Raw genomic sequence first — 12,557 nt, 5'->3', positions numbered from 1 at the left:
AAACTTAACTTCTATTGTTATATTCATTGTTCAAAATGTTGGTGAATGTGAGTGATATGAAAACCTTTTGAATTCCTTAGAAGATAGCACTGTTCTTGTGTAGTTGTTGAATTTGGCAAAACAAGAATTGGTTTAAATTCCACTTTTGCAATTTGTCTCTAGAGTTCATACGATTAGCTTAAGATTAGAACTATCTTCCTAAACCCTCCCTTTTTTCCTTTTTTTCAAGTCTTAGTAGAAGTAGCATTGAAAAGAGCTTATTGAAAAATCATTCCAAAAAAGAAGAAAGTTACAAGTGTCGGCAATCAGCAGAATCCTCAGATTGATTTACTCCTCAAACAATTATGTAAGGCCCCCTTTGAGATTACCAGCAAATCACAACAAACCAACTGAGACTATGTGTACGCATTTGGGAACCTTGGAGTCGTCTTTGTGATCACACAGTTCAGCTGCTTAGCACATAGAAGATTTTGATCAAGAGAGAATAGGATATCTCTGGGTATTTTATTTTGTGTTGAACATGCATAAAAACCACACCAACACGATGGCAGGGGTCCCACCTTCCATGTCTCACAATACAAGGACGACTAGCCTTGAGATTGCAGTTTCCAAGCATTTCCAAAAAATTCATGATGTGATTTGCTATGAGGAACATTCTATGATGTATTCATTCCAATATTATTGATGTTATGATTTATTGATCTAGATATTATGATGATTCTATGTATGGATTTGAATATTATCATGATTTCATGTTATCTAATAGAACTAATTTCAGTTTTTAGTAACTAATAGTGTTTGCGGGGCCTGAAAGGGACATTACATTGTGTGTGAAGCCTTGTGAGTTAACGAGACAGGCAAACTACAAGAAGTGTTGATATAGCATAATCTATTTTGTTTGCAAGCTATAATGAGCTATAGGAAGTAATTAACTATTGTGCTTTTGCATTTTAAGCTTCCACATTGTGCATGTTTGTTGTTGATTATTTAAGGCTGTGAGAATTGACTGACTTTATATATATGAGTTCTTAGTCCCAAACTGCACCAAACACACATATCCAATAATCCTTGCATAACATCTGGTTAACATGTGCAAACTAAAGAGTATATACCAATTTCATGCTCAGAATCAAGGTGCGTATAAGAAAGCAAACACTACAAATAAAAGAAAAAACTTTCGGCAAATATAAATACATTGATCAAAGGAAAAACATAAAACCATAGTTAATAAACCAGTCAATTAGAGGGAAATCATTGAAGATAATGCACACCATGAATATCAACCTGAGGTAACTTAATAAAGGCTTCAACCCAGTGCTTGTAGTTCATTTCATAACAAGGCCATAAGATCAGGTATAACAGGCACATAACTTTTCAATGGTAAAACCAAAATCATCAGAGAAGCTATCCAACAAACATACCAAGGAAAATAAAACACAATAGACGATATGGAGCCCATACAATAGAAGATGCAAAAAGGCAATGTCTAGAAAATGTTATTGGAATCCTTGAATGAAATTTCCAGTGTTCTTGGAATCCAGTTGTAAATTTACAGTGTTCTTGGAATCCTTGAATGAAATTAAAGAACATTAACATTGGGATTCAGAAATCTAATGCAAGAATTATAATCTGATTTTTATTAAGTCCATTTTTTTGCATGAAGTGTGTCTATATCGTGTACAAATAAAAACAAGACAAAACTAGTTGTACTTCTTATATTTCTGTACTTCAATTTTAGGTTTAATAATTAGCTAAGCATAAGTTTTTTAAATGATAGACTGTGTACCACTTGAGCAAATGTAGTGACTCATTTCCAAATTGATTATATGTAATTAGCATTTATGATGCTGTGCATTATTATGACACTATTGACTCAGACAAATTCAATGAATAAAAGAAAAAATCTGTATAAAATATGTTTTTTTTTTACAATCTACATCTCATGCAAAGTGAAAAAGACCAAAACAATTATGGCCAAATATGTAGCTATAGAAAAATTGTTTGTATTGCCTATTGTAATTGCAGCACATGGAATGCATAAAAGTGAAAACGCAGAAATATGGTGTTAAAATGATACAAAATATTGTGACTAGAAACTGCACCTGCGTTTGTTGGACAAGGGGGACTCAGCTTTTGCTTCAGGTACTTCAACGTGGCTGGCATCATTTCCATCATTATCTTTTTCTTCACCCTCTTGAAGATCAGATTGTTTATTTTCCTTAATCTGCAGATAATCTTCCTGAAGCGTACATTGAATTTCTGGTGCAATGCTAGAATCGCACTCAATGATGGAACCCACAGCTTCCATACAGGGAGAAGCACCTTTAGGCAGTACATAAAGCCCCTTTCCAGTCCTCCTCAGATTCAAGGATTGAAAAAGTTTCTTCAGAAACCTTAGCAAAGATTTGCTAGAGATTCCTTGGATGTCTACTGCTTGTCCATCATCCATCATTTTTAAAAGCTGCAAACATCCAAAATTTTCAGCTTTCCAGCAGACGGAAACAGATGCCTTATACGTCCAATATCCAATCTGCTAATATTTGCCATTAATTGGACTTAAGAGATAATGGTATAGTACATGAACACTATATGCACCTTGTGAATAGTAGAGAGCACATAAACATTGGCTGGCTTAAATTTCATATGAAACAAAGTGAATATTGAAATCTACAAAACTAACATCTCTATTTCTCTTCCCATCGCTCAAACTTTTTAATTGGCCAAACATTATCTTACTAACATCCAAAGCCAAAGCCAACTTTCTAACCAAGAAATATCCCTTGAAAATTAAAATGTCTAAAATTGAATCTTTCACTTGACAATGTAAAGGACCAACATAAAGGAAAGATCCAATCACATGAAAATGAACAAGATTAGAGAACTATAATGTGTATTTTCATCCATAATGCGATTGCACATTGTTAAAACTTAAGATGAAGAAATAGAACATATCACCCACTGGACAACAGAAAAGTTGAGAAAACGCATTTGCTGATCTTTTATTTTCAATAATATATACTTACGAACACTCCACTTATCTCCTACACAGGGGTATGACTCAATCCTTCCTTGTGCAGGCATAAAGATAATTCGGCTGATTTTAGAGCCATATGAGATCACAACCAATGTTACCAAGACATTTAAATTTTGCATCCTTTCAAGATTTTCTGAAACAGAATACACATGCTCATTTTCTGTTGCATGTAGAATTGGAGGAAACTGTTTGCCATGATGGTCAAGTACTCAACAAAGAAACTGAATCAAAATTAGGGCCATATGAGATTTACAAGAAGCCTTGCAAACACATTTACGACTTGCTCTATTTCAAGCCATACAATCTAACTGAATCAAGAAGCAACATTCATTTCTTGTACATATATCAACATGCACTTTATGAGTACATGTTTGGCACAATGTTCTTTTCCTGTGTTCAAGAAAAATCTTAAGTATCTTGTCTATGATAGGTTGAACAGATAGCCATCATTTTTTTCCTTTATACTTCTCACAAAAAACTTAATCAGATATTACAATATGAACAATGGTGCAAAGTTGTTGCACCCATACAGAATTTCTGTAATGTATCAAATTTCCAGCTCAAATCATGTCATTTCCTCAAAATCTACAGTGATGTTTTAAAACTGTACCATTCATTTATGTTTGTTGTCTCTCATTCATGATCTTTCAGGGATAATAAATGGAATTTTTCAGACCATGCACTAAGGCAGAGAATAGAAATCAGTCAATGATGAAGGGACATGTCAATGAGAGGACGAGCACCATGTAAAAACAAGGACAAAATATATGGAGGCTTTGATGTGGAGTCTATCACAAGCTCTTGAAAGTGCCAATGCTGCAGATTTGATTCAATGAGAGCAACAGGGTGAATTTACTCAGAATTTCTCTACAGGCCCATCCAGATATTATCCCATCATTATAAATAATGCAATTAGCATTCAATGATGCAATATCTGATGACATGGCTAGCAAGACTGGTGGTACAAATGGACCGATCTGACTTAAATAGAGATAAGAACACCAGAAAATGAGGGATTATCATTTGCAATAGAAAGTGAGAAAAGTCTAAAATTCTAAGTTTACAACAATTTGTTGACAACTTCAGTCAGTGAATAAATAACACTATAATATTTCTTGAGAAACAAAATTCCAAACTTTAAAGGCTTTTTTTCAGAATGAGAAAGAAAATCAGACTCCCCTCATTGGAGCATCATTACAAGTTAGTCTCCTCAGCATAGTCGAAAGCACAATCGTTGAGAAGGCTGTTCATATGAAGCTATCAGAGGAACAGATGAACATTTCCAGGAAAAGATGTGAAACTTATACATAGGATGCAAAGTTGTTGTTTGAAACCATAAGCTGCATGCAAAGCTGTTGTTTAAAACCATATGCTGCAGAAATTAAATTCTAAGACAGTGTGCAATGATTTGAAAGCATTTCAATTTTTGTTTGGAGTTTAATTGCATTAGGTTTATCCAGCATGTGCCCAGACGCATCAAAACCAATTTTTTTCTCAGTACAAATGCTTACATTCCCTGCTCAGGTACTCAGAAGCAGGTAGGGAAGAATTTGATCAAGGAAAATGCCTGATGGCACATGCCTATCTAGGGATATTAAAAAAAATGTTGTTCGTCAAAATCGTGGACCAACAGAGCGATGTACATGAGTATAGGAGGAGAGAAAAAAAGTTATTTTTTGCTGAAATTCATGGGTATGTGTTAGGGTGTGCACCTAACAATGGAAAAATAAATTTATGAAGTTAAAACTTGTGTGACAGTATACAGGCATGTGCCTTAGATTAAAAAAAAATGAGTTCAATATTGCAATATATAGAGGTGCACTTGATAAAGACAAATTGGTGTTTTGAAAATAAGGCAGAAAAACCTATAAATAGGCACACAGTAGTAAGAGAAAAGGATTTATGAAAATCAAATTTTTCGTGATGCATGGTTGTCACCTGATAAGGCCAGCCAGGGTTTTTGAGATCAAAATTCTCACGAATCAGGTTTGTAGGCATGCCCAGCAAGGGCCAACTAGGGTTTTGGTAATGAAATAAAAGCTACATCTTCTATAAATAGTTGGATCATATTTTTATGGCCAACAGGGTTTGCATAAAGTTGACATGAGGTATATCAGTCGTGTGCCTTAGTAAAGAGTAATGGGATTTTTTTCCAAAAAAATAAGTTAATCTATTTTTAAAAGGTGAGACCAGTTGAGATAAAATCAGGTTTGACATCAAATTGAAGGCAGGAAAAATGTTTTCCTTCAGACACTAGCAAATAGTGAGATGTTCAGTAATGGAAGGTAAGTTCAGGACTACAGACGATGCAAATGTAAAAGGTTCAAAAAAATTACTGCAACATGGTTATGATTTACATTTCAATTAAACTAGATGCCACAGGACAATGAAACTTTTTGCCTGCTCTACCTACTTGCAGGGCTTTGAAGGCAAGAATTCAAGGAATGGAGTCATGTAAAGGTCATACATGAGTACAAACAACCTGTTCAACAACTTTCAAACAATGAATTGAAACCACAAAAAATTCTAGCAAGTACTTCAAAGTTCACAGTTTGTTGTTTGACAGAGGATAGACTGTCAGAAGATATACGTGAAAAGACGTAGGGGCTTCCAAAGGAATAAAGTGTAGCAAGGTTTTCAGTTGACCAAAGATGGATGATAGGGTTTTCAGGGTATTCAAACAAGCATATTTCCAGCTAGATGTTAGTGCAAGGAGGTTAACAGCGGATTTTTCAGACTCAAGTTACCAAGACTAGTAACTTTTCAATACTTCAAGATGTCTTTAAAGATTTTCCAGGGACGAAACAAGAAGCTTCATCAGAATCATCATCCAGAGCAGTTTGTCAAGATTCGGTACATTTAACTTAACCTATTTAGAACTTGGTGCTATTTTTAGCTGTCATCGTATTCTGAAATATTGTTATTTTTAGCTTCCCCTAATTTTAGCCCAATGCACTATTTTTAGAAGTCTATTTCTGGATCTTGACATGAATGAAATGTGAGTTCTAACTATAAATTTGCAGCAATCTTTACTGACAATTTAACTAAAAATCGCCCTAGTTAAGATTTAGTTTTTAATGGACAGAATTTTCCAACATAAATTGCATTGCATGAATCAAGTTATTTCTAGAGTAAAAGTCATAGTTAGTTTTTTAGTATTTTCTCGTGCAGTGTTTTGTAAATGCTCATAAATAAGTGTCATTTACACTTCGATTGCTTATAGTAATATTCATGCTTATTTCTTGTTCATATTTTTGCTCCCTGAGTTCAGTGTTCTTATGTTCAATTATCTTGTGTTGAGTACAATCTAATGCTCTTTGTAAGCGCTGTAGTGCAATCTTTGTCAAAAGAAGTTTTGCGACTTTGTATGCAATTTTTCCATGCTTAATTCATAATAATCTTATGTTCATTTCAATCCAGATCTTGTTTTATGTGTAATTTTCACCCTCTACATTTAGCTGAAAATTAGAGGTTGAAAATCACAAGCGTTCATTAGTTGTAATTAAAAATTCTACACTAGATGGTTAAAAGATATAAAATCTCTCGTCTAGTGTACAAGTGCTGAATTGCCTTTTGCCCTAACCTAAGAACAAAAATGTATAGGCTTTAATTTCAGTTTATTCGTATTGCATACTCGAAATCTTTGGGTTCTAAGTTGATAACTTAAGGATATTAATCATTTCTTTAACTCTTTTGAAAAGGGAACTTCCCCTGTTAATTTGAACAGTTTTACTGTACATGCTGTTCCATTTTGTGTCACACCTAAAGGTGTGAATTAAAACACTAGCAAAAGTAACATCAATTAAATAGAAGATAAGAGTACAATTCTGAAGTATAAGGAATTTGAAAAGTTGCTAAAAATTACAAATATCACTTTTACAAAGACTTTTCTCAAACTCTCAAAGGAAAACCATATGTTTATGAAGGATCAAGGATCAGCAAAAGCAAGGATCAGCAAAAGTAGTTGCTTTCCAATGAATCAGTATGTTAGAAGATAATATAGAACAATCCAGATGTAAAGGTGTATAGTAAACCTGCAATGATGTGTCCATCATATTCTCTCTCCTCAATGAAAACACAAGCATCATAGTTAAATATCTTATCATGTTATAGATTAGAAACTGTTCAAATTTTCCTATGATGGGAATGGTAATAGAAGATGAGTGAATCAGAATTATATTGTCTAGCGCATGGGCAATATAGTCAAACTAAAATTTGAAGGGTAAGGGCATCCCATGTCTACCTAGAGCAGGAGGTATCCTACAAGGTTCGCATGATGAGTTCTTCTCCCTCTATTTCAAAGTTGATACTTGTTAACACAAGCCAGTGTTGAGACATGGACCAACTAGGACTCGAACCTAGGACCTTCCATACGCTGCTGGAGTGCTCTACCACTAAGCTACTGGCCCCTCTTGGACCAGTCCATCGTCGGTCCAGGTGTGGCTTATTTCCAACACCAACACCCCCCTTAAGCCACACCTCTCGTGTGCTTGGGGCTCCTAGCCTGGACCTGGCTCTGATACCATGTTAAGGTTTGTTTCCATTGGAGAGGTCATGGGTCTGCAGTTTAGCATTCCAAATCTCTTCAAAATGTCCAAGGTATATTTACCCTGGTTTAGTATAATGCCATCAGAATTCTGCCATACTTCCAAACCTAGGAAATAATGAAGGAATCCCAAGTCCTTCATATCAAATTCTTTAGCAAGGTCTTTCTTACACTGATCTATGAGGTGATCTTCTCCTGTGATTAACAAATCATCAACATATAAAATCAATATTAGCATATCACCTTTGTTTTGCTTATAGTAGAGGTTAGGATCTGCATCATTCTTGGAGAAGCCTAGTTTTGAGAGATAAGTATCAATTCTTTCATACCAGGCCCTGGGAGCCTGTTTAAGCCCATAGAGAGCTTTCTTGGGTCTACACACATGAGACTCTGTATCATGAATCTCAAACCCTTCAGGTTGCTCTAGGTATACTTCTTCTGAGATCTCACCATTAAGGAATGTTGTCTTAACATCCATCTGATGAACTTTCCATCCCTTTGATGTTGCAATGGCTAAGACCGCTCTTACTGAGGTGTATCTGGCTACAAGTGCAAATTTTTCCTCATAATCAATTCCTTCCTTTTGAGAGAACCCTCTGGCTACAAATCTAGCCTTGTGTTTCTCAATGCTGCCATCTGCAGCGTGTTTGATTTTGAAGAGCCATTTGGAGGTGACAACAGATTTCCCAGCTGGCCTGGGGACAATCTCCCAAACATCATTTTTCATAATGGATTGGTATTCCTCAGACATGGCATTCTTCCATACTTGATTTTTAAGTGCATCTGATACATTAGTAGGTTCTGCTTTTGAGAGATCATTCATGAGAGCGACGTAGTTGGCGAGTTTGTTAGGCCTTTTACTTTCTAAGAAGGTTCCTTAAGGAGCAGCATACTTCTGAGCTTCTTCTATAGTTTTGGTGGCCCATAGGGGTTTTTTCTTGAGGTTTTCTCTAGGTGGGTTTTGAGTTTCACCTACATTTTCCTCAAGACTCTCCCTCTGAAGCTCAGGAGCAGAGTCTTCCTCTATTCTAGGGATGGGGATATAGACTTCAGGTTCTATTGAGCTTTGGGCTCTTTTGAAGGCTAAGTCTTCTTCAAAGATTGCATCCCTACTCAGTTCAATATTCCTCTGACCAAGTATATAGATTCTGTAGGCCTTGGAGGTTTCACTATATCCTACAAGTATTCCCCTTTTTCCAGAAGGCTCTAATTTTAATCTTTTCTCCTTAGGTACATGAATATAGACAAGACACCCAAATATTCTAAGGTGGTTGATATCTGGCTTTGTTTTAGTAAAGACTTCCTCAGGGGTTTTAGCTTCAAGATGGGAGTGAGGACATTTATTTTGTATATATACAGCAGTGCTTTGTTGCTTCTGCCCAAAGATTGGTATTTAGATTCTGATCAAGAATCATGGCTTTGGCAGCTTCTACAATTGTCCTATTTTTCCTCTCAGCTACCCCATTTTGTTGAGGGTTATAGGGTATAGTAAGTTCCCTCTTAATCCCAACATTTTTACAAAAGTCTTTAAACAAATCTGAGGTGTATTCCCCCCCATTGTCAGTTCTTAAGGTTTTGATTTTATTTCCTAAGTAGTTTTCTGTTAGTGATTTAAATTCCTTAAACCTATTAAGGATCTCTTCTGATTCTTTACATTTTAGAAAGTAGATCCAAGTTTTCCTAGAGTAGTCGTCAACAAATATTACATAATACAAAAATCCCCCTAAAGAAGGTACAGACATAGGTCCACATACATCAGAATAAACTAACTCAAGAACTTTGCTTGTTTTCCTAGTGCTATTTTGAAAAACACCTTTAGCATTTTTACCTAGTGCACATCCCTTGCATGCCCCTGAATGATATTGCATGAACTTAGGTAGGCCTGTGACAAGGTTTCCCATTGATGATAAAGCTCTAAAATTCAGGTGACCTAGTCTTCTATGCCAAACTTCATTAGCATTTGTAGTTTTATGGATTAGGGCTAGGTTGAGCTCTGTGCATAGCTCATATAAGTAGCCTTCTCTTTGACCAATGGTTTTAGCTTTCTTGATAGATGAATTCTTTGGCCAAGCCAGCACCTTGTTGTCCATGAAGGTCACTCTGTACCCATTATCCTCTAGTGCTGATATGGAGACTAGGTTTCTCTTGATGCCTAGAACATATAGTACTCCTTTAAGTTGTAATGATACGCATGACTTTAGTTTGATGGTGCAGGTTCCAACTCCTCTGACTAGATGTGTGGAATCATCTTCGATAGTCACTTCCTCATCATTCTCCTCTATCATGGAGTCTAGCACTTCTCTAAACCCTATAATGTGTCCACTTCTCTAAACCCTGTAATGTGTCTGGATGAGCCACTATCGATCACCCAGGAGTTAACCTTGTTTGATGCTTGGTTTGTAAGTGTTGAGTAGAGTACATACTTCTCGGAGTCACCTTCCCTTTTCGATTTTCCTGCTTTGGCAAATGTGGCTTGTTGTTTGGCTCTTTCTAGACATTCGGCAACATAGTGCCTGAATTTGTCACATCTGTAACATTGAATCTGTGAAAGATCCTTCTTGAAGGTGTTCTTGCCATGACGACCTTTCCTCTTCCTAAATTGTTTCTGCTTGCTTTTCTTGTTGGAGTTTGTATTTAGAACTTGAAGATCTTCATCTATATTCTTTTGTTTGATCCCTTTCTTATTTAACCTTGATTCTTCTTGGAGACAATCTGCCTTTAGCCTATCAAACTTAGGAAATTCATCCCTTGCACTGATGCCTTGGACGAATGTTTCCCATTTACTAGGCAACCCATCTAGAGCAATGAGTGTTAATTCTTTGCTTTGGATCTCATATCCAAGGGTTGCTAGTTCATCCCTTAGGGCTGATATCCGCATGAAGTAGGCATTGACTGACTCTCCTTTGATCATAGCTATATGATTTATTTCTCTCTTTAAAGCCAAGGTTCTACTAGCATTGGATATCTCAAATGCATCTTCAAGTGCTTTGAACATGTTGTAGGCCGTTGCATGTTTCCTTATGATGGGCATGATATTATTTCTCACACCATCAACTAAGATTTTGATGGCTTTTTCATTTCCCTCTATCCAAGTTGTTTTGTCAGGTTCAGTCTCAGGTTCTGCAGTATCAATTTTTACAAATGATTCGACTTTATTTTCTTTTAGAATCATCTAAATTCTGAACTTCCATGCCGAGAAGTCATCACCTCCTCCGAGTCTATCTTCGAATCTAATAGCGCTAGCCATTAGAAGAAATGTGATGTTGAATATATGCTTGTCTTAGAATTTTCCACAAAATTGAATAGCCTTAGGTTCGATTTAACTTGGCTCTGATACCATGTTGAGACATGGACCAGCTAGGACTCGAACCTAGGACCTTCCATATGCTACTGGAGTGCTCTACCACTAAGCTACTGGCCCCTCTTGGACCAGTCCATCGTCGGTCCGAGTGTGGCTTATTTCCAACACCAACAGCCAGCTGCCACTACGCCAAAAGTTCGAACTATTAGTGAGAGCACCACTAGAGAGATTAGGTGTCAAGAGGGTTGAGGGTCCCATGTGACAACAGTTTAGCCCCCCAGGCCAAGAGGTACATACTCGACACAGTTGACCACGAAGTAAGTTGTCGCCGATGGGAGTTGAACCCTCCCTAGCAGAGTCGCCAATTTTGTTAACACGGGCCAGCTGCCACTACACCAAAAGTTTGAACTGTTAGTGAGAGCACCACTAGAGAGGTTAGGATGTCGAGGAGGGTTGAGGGTCCCACGTGACAACAATACTAATAACAACACAGAAGATTTAGCGCTGGCTAAGAGCCTAGAGAAAGCACTGGCTACTAGCTGCGGAAGGTGATGCACAATTATCATTCAATAGATTTTTCTCGCCATCCTAAAGGATGGCAGAGTGCCAGCATCATGCTTTGATCTCGTCACTTGACCACTAAGGTTTCTAGGATGGTAACAAAGAGGTGTGGTTTAAATCAAAATGCCTCATCATTGATAAAAAGTTTTTTTTCAAAAGGGTTGTGTTTTGATAAAAGGTGCATTGATAAGAATGAAAACAAATTACACTGATAAACCTATGCAAACGAAGCAATGCTAACAGAATCCTAAATGTAATAGAAAGTAAATAATGGCACGCTCACAATATAACAAGAACGTATGGTGGAAAACCCTTTCACGAAAAAACCCAACAAAAATAGCACTCACTTATCATATTGATTCAACCAATCACAATACACTAAGTAATTTTATACTTCCATTTAACCCTAGTCCATGTGCAAGTATTTATAGGCACATCAATATCCGAAACTGCTAAACAATATTACAATACAAAGAGCCCAAAAAAAATCTTGGGGACTTCACCCCCTAAACCCCACACAAGGGACTAGACACCACATACCCCCCAACCAAGGCAAACCATGAACCCACTAATTGTGGTGGACTGTACAATCTATATGAGGTAAAAAGCATGCAAAATATACAAAACATATCCAACAAAGTGGCTTGCATATAGAAATTTGGGTCAAATTTTGATGTTGAAAAGATGATGAATGGCATTACAAGCTATCATGAATAGGGTGGGCAATGATGGATGTGAGAAGTGGATTGAGAGTGGTGAAGGTTTAAGGAGCTTGTCTACCTTGTCTGAAGATTTCAATTACTTGGTTATTGAGAAAAAAGTGGAAGGAGAAGGAAGACTTTCAAAGAGATTGTTAAGGGAGAGCAATCAGTGCTTGGAGAGGGAGTGGCTTTCAACATTGTTGCAGATGCAAAGAAAGAAGAAAATGAGACCAAAACAAATAGCAATGAATTCTTGTAAGGGGACTGAAAGAAATCGTAGATCTCCTTACCTCCTATCTTTCTCTCTCCCGATGATGAAATGTTAAGGGTCATAGTAAAGAAAGATATAAGATTGAAAAAAATATTGTCTTCGTTTACTTGGATACATAAAAGTTACCTTTTCGTGCATTTTTT

General features: G+C 36.6%; 1 protein-coding gene across 1 annotated transcript in view; it reads right to left on the bottom strand.

Annotated features, from left to right (window-relative positions):
- The window catches only part of LOC131060696 (uncharacterized), a 180,895-nt gene that overhangs the window by 153,005 nt on the left and 15,333 nt on the right, over positions 1 to 12,557 (bottom strand). The window contains exon 2 of the mRNA XM_057994028.2: positions 2,103 to 2,461. Coding sequence (XP_057850011.2) covers positions 2,103 to 2,461 — 359 coding nt within the window. The remainder of the gene's footprint in view (positions 1 to 2,102; positions 2,462 to 12,557) is intronic.

This window comes from Cryptomeria japonica, chromosome 6 (genome assembly GCF_030272615.1).
Source record: "Cryptomeria japonica chromosome 6, Sugi_1.0, whole genome shotgun sequence".
Lineage (NCBI taxonomy): Eukaryota > Viridiplantae > Streptophyta > Pinopsida > Cupressales > Cupressaceae > Cryptomeria > Cryptomeria japonica.
The sequence above is the reverse complement of the archived record's forward strand: the minus strand, read 5'-3'. Positions and strand labels throughout refer to the sequence as shown.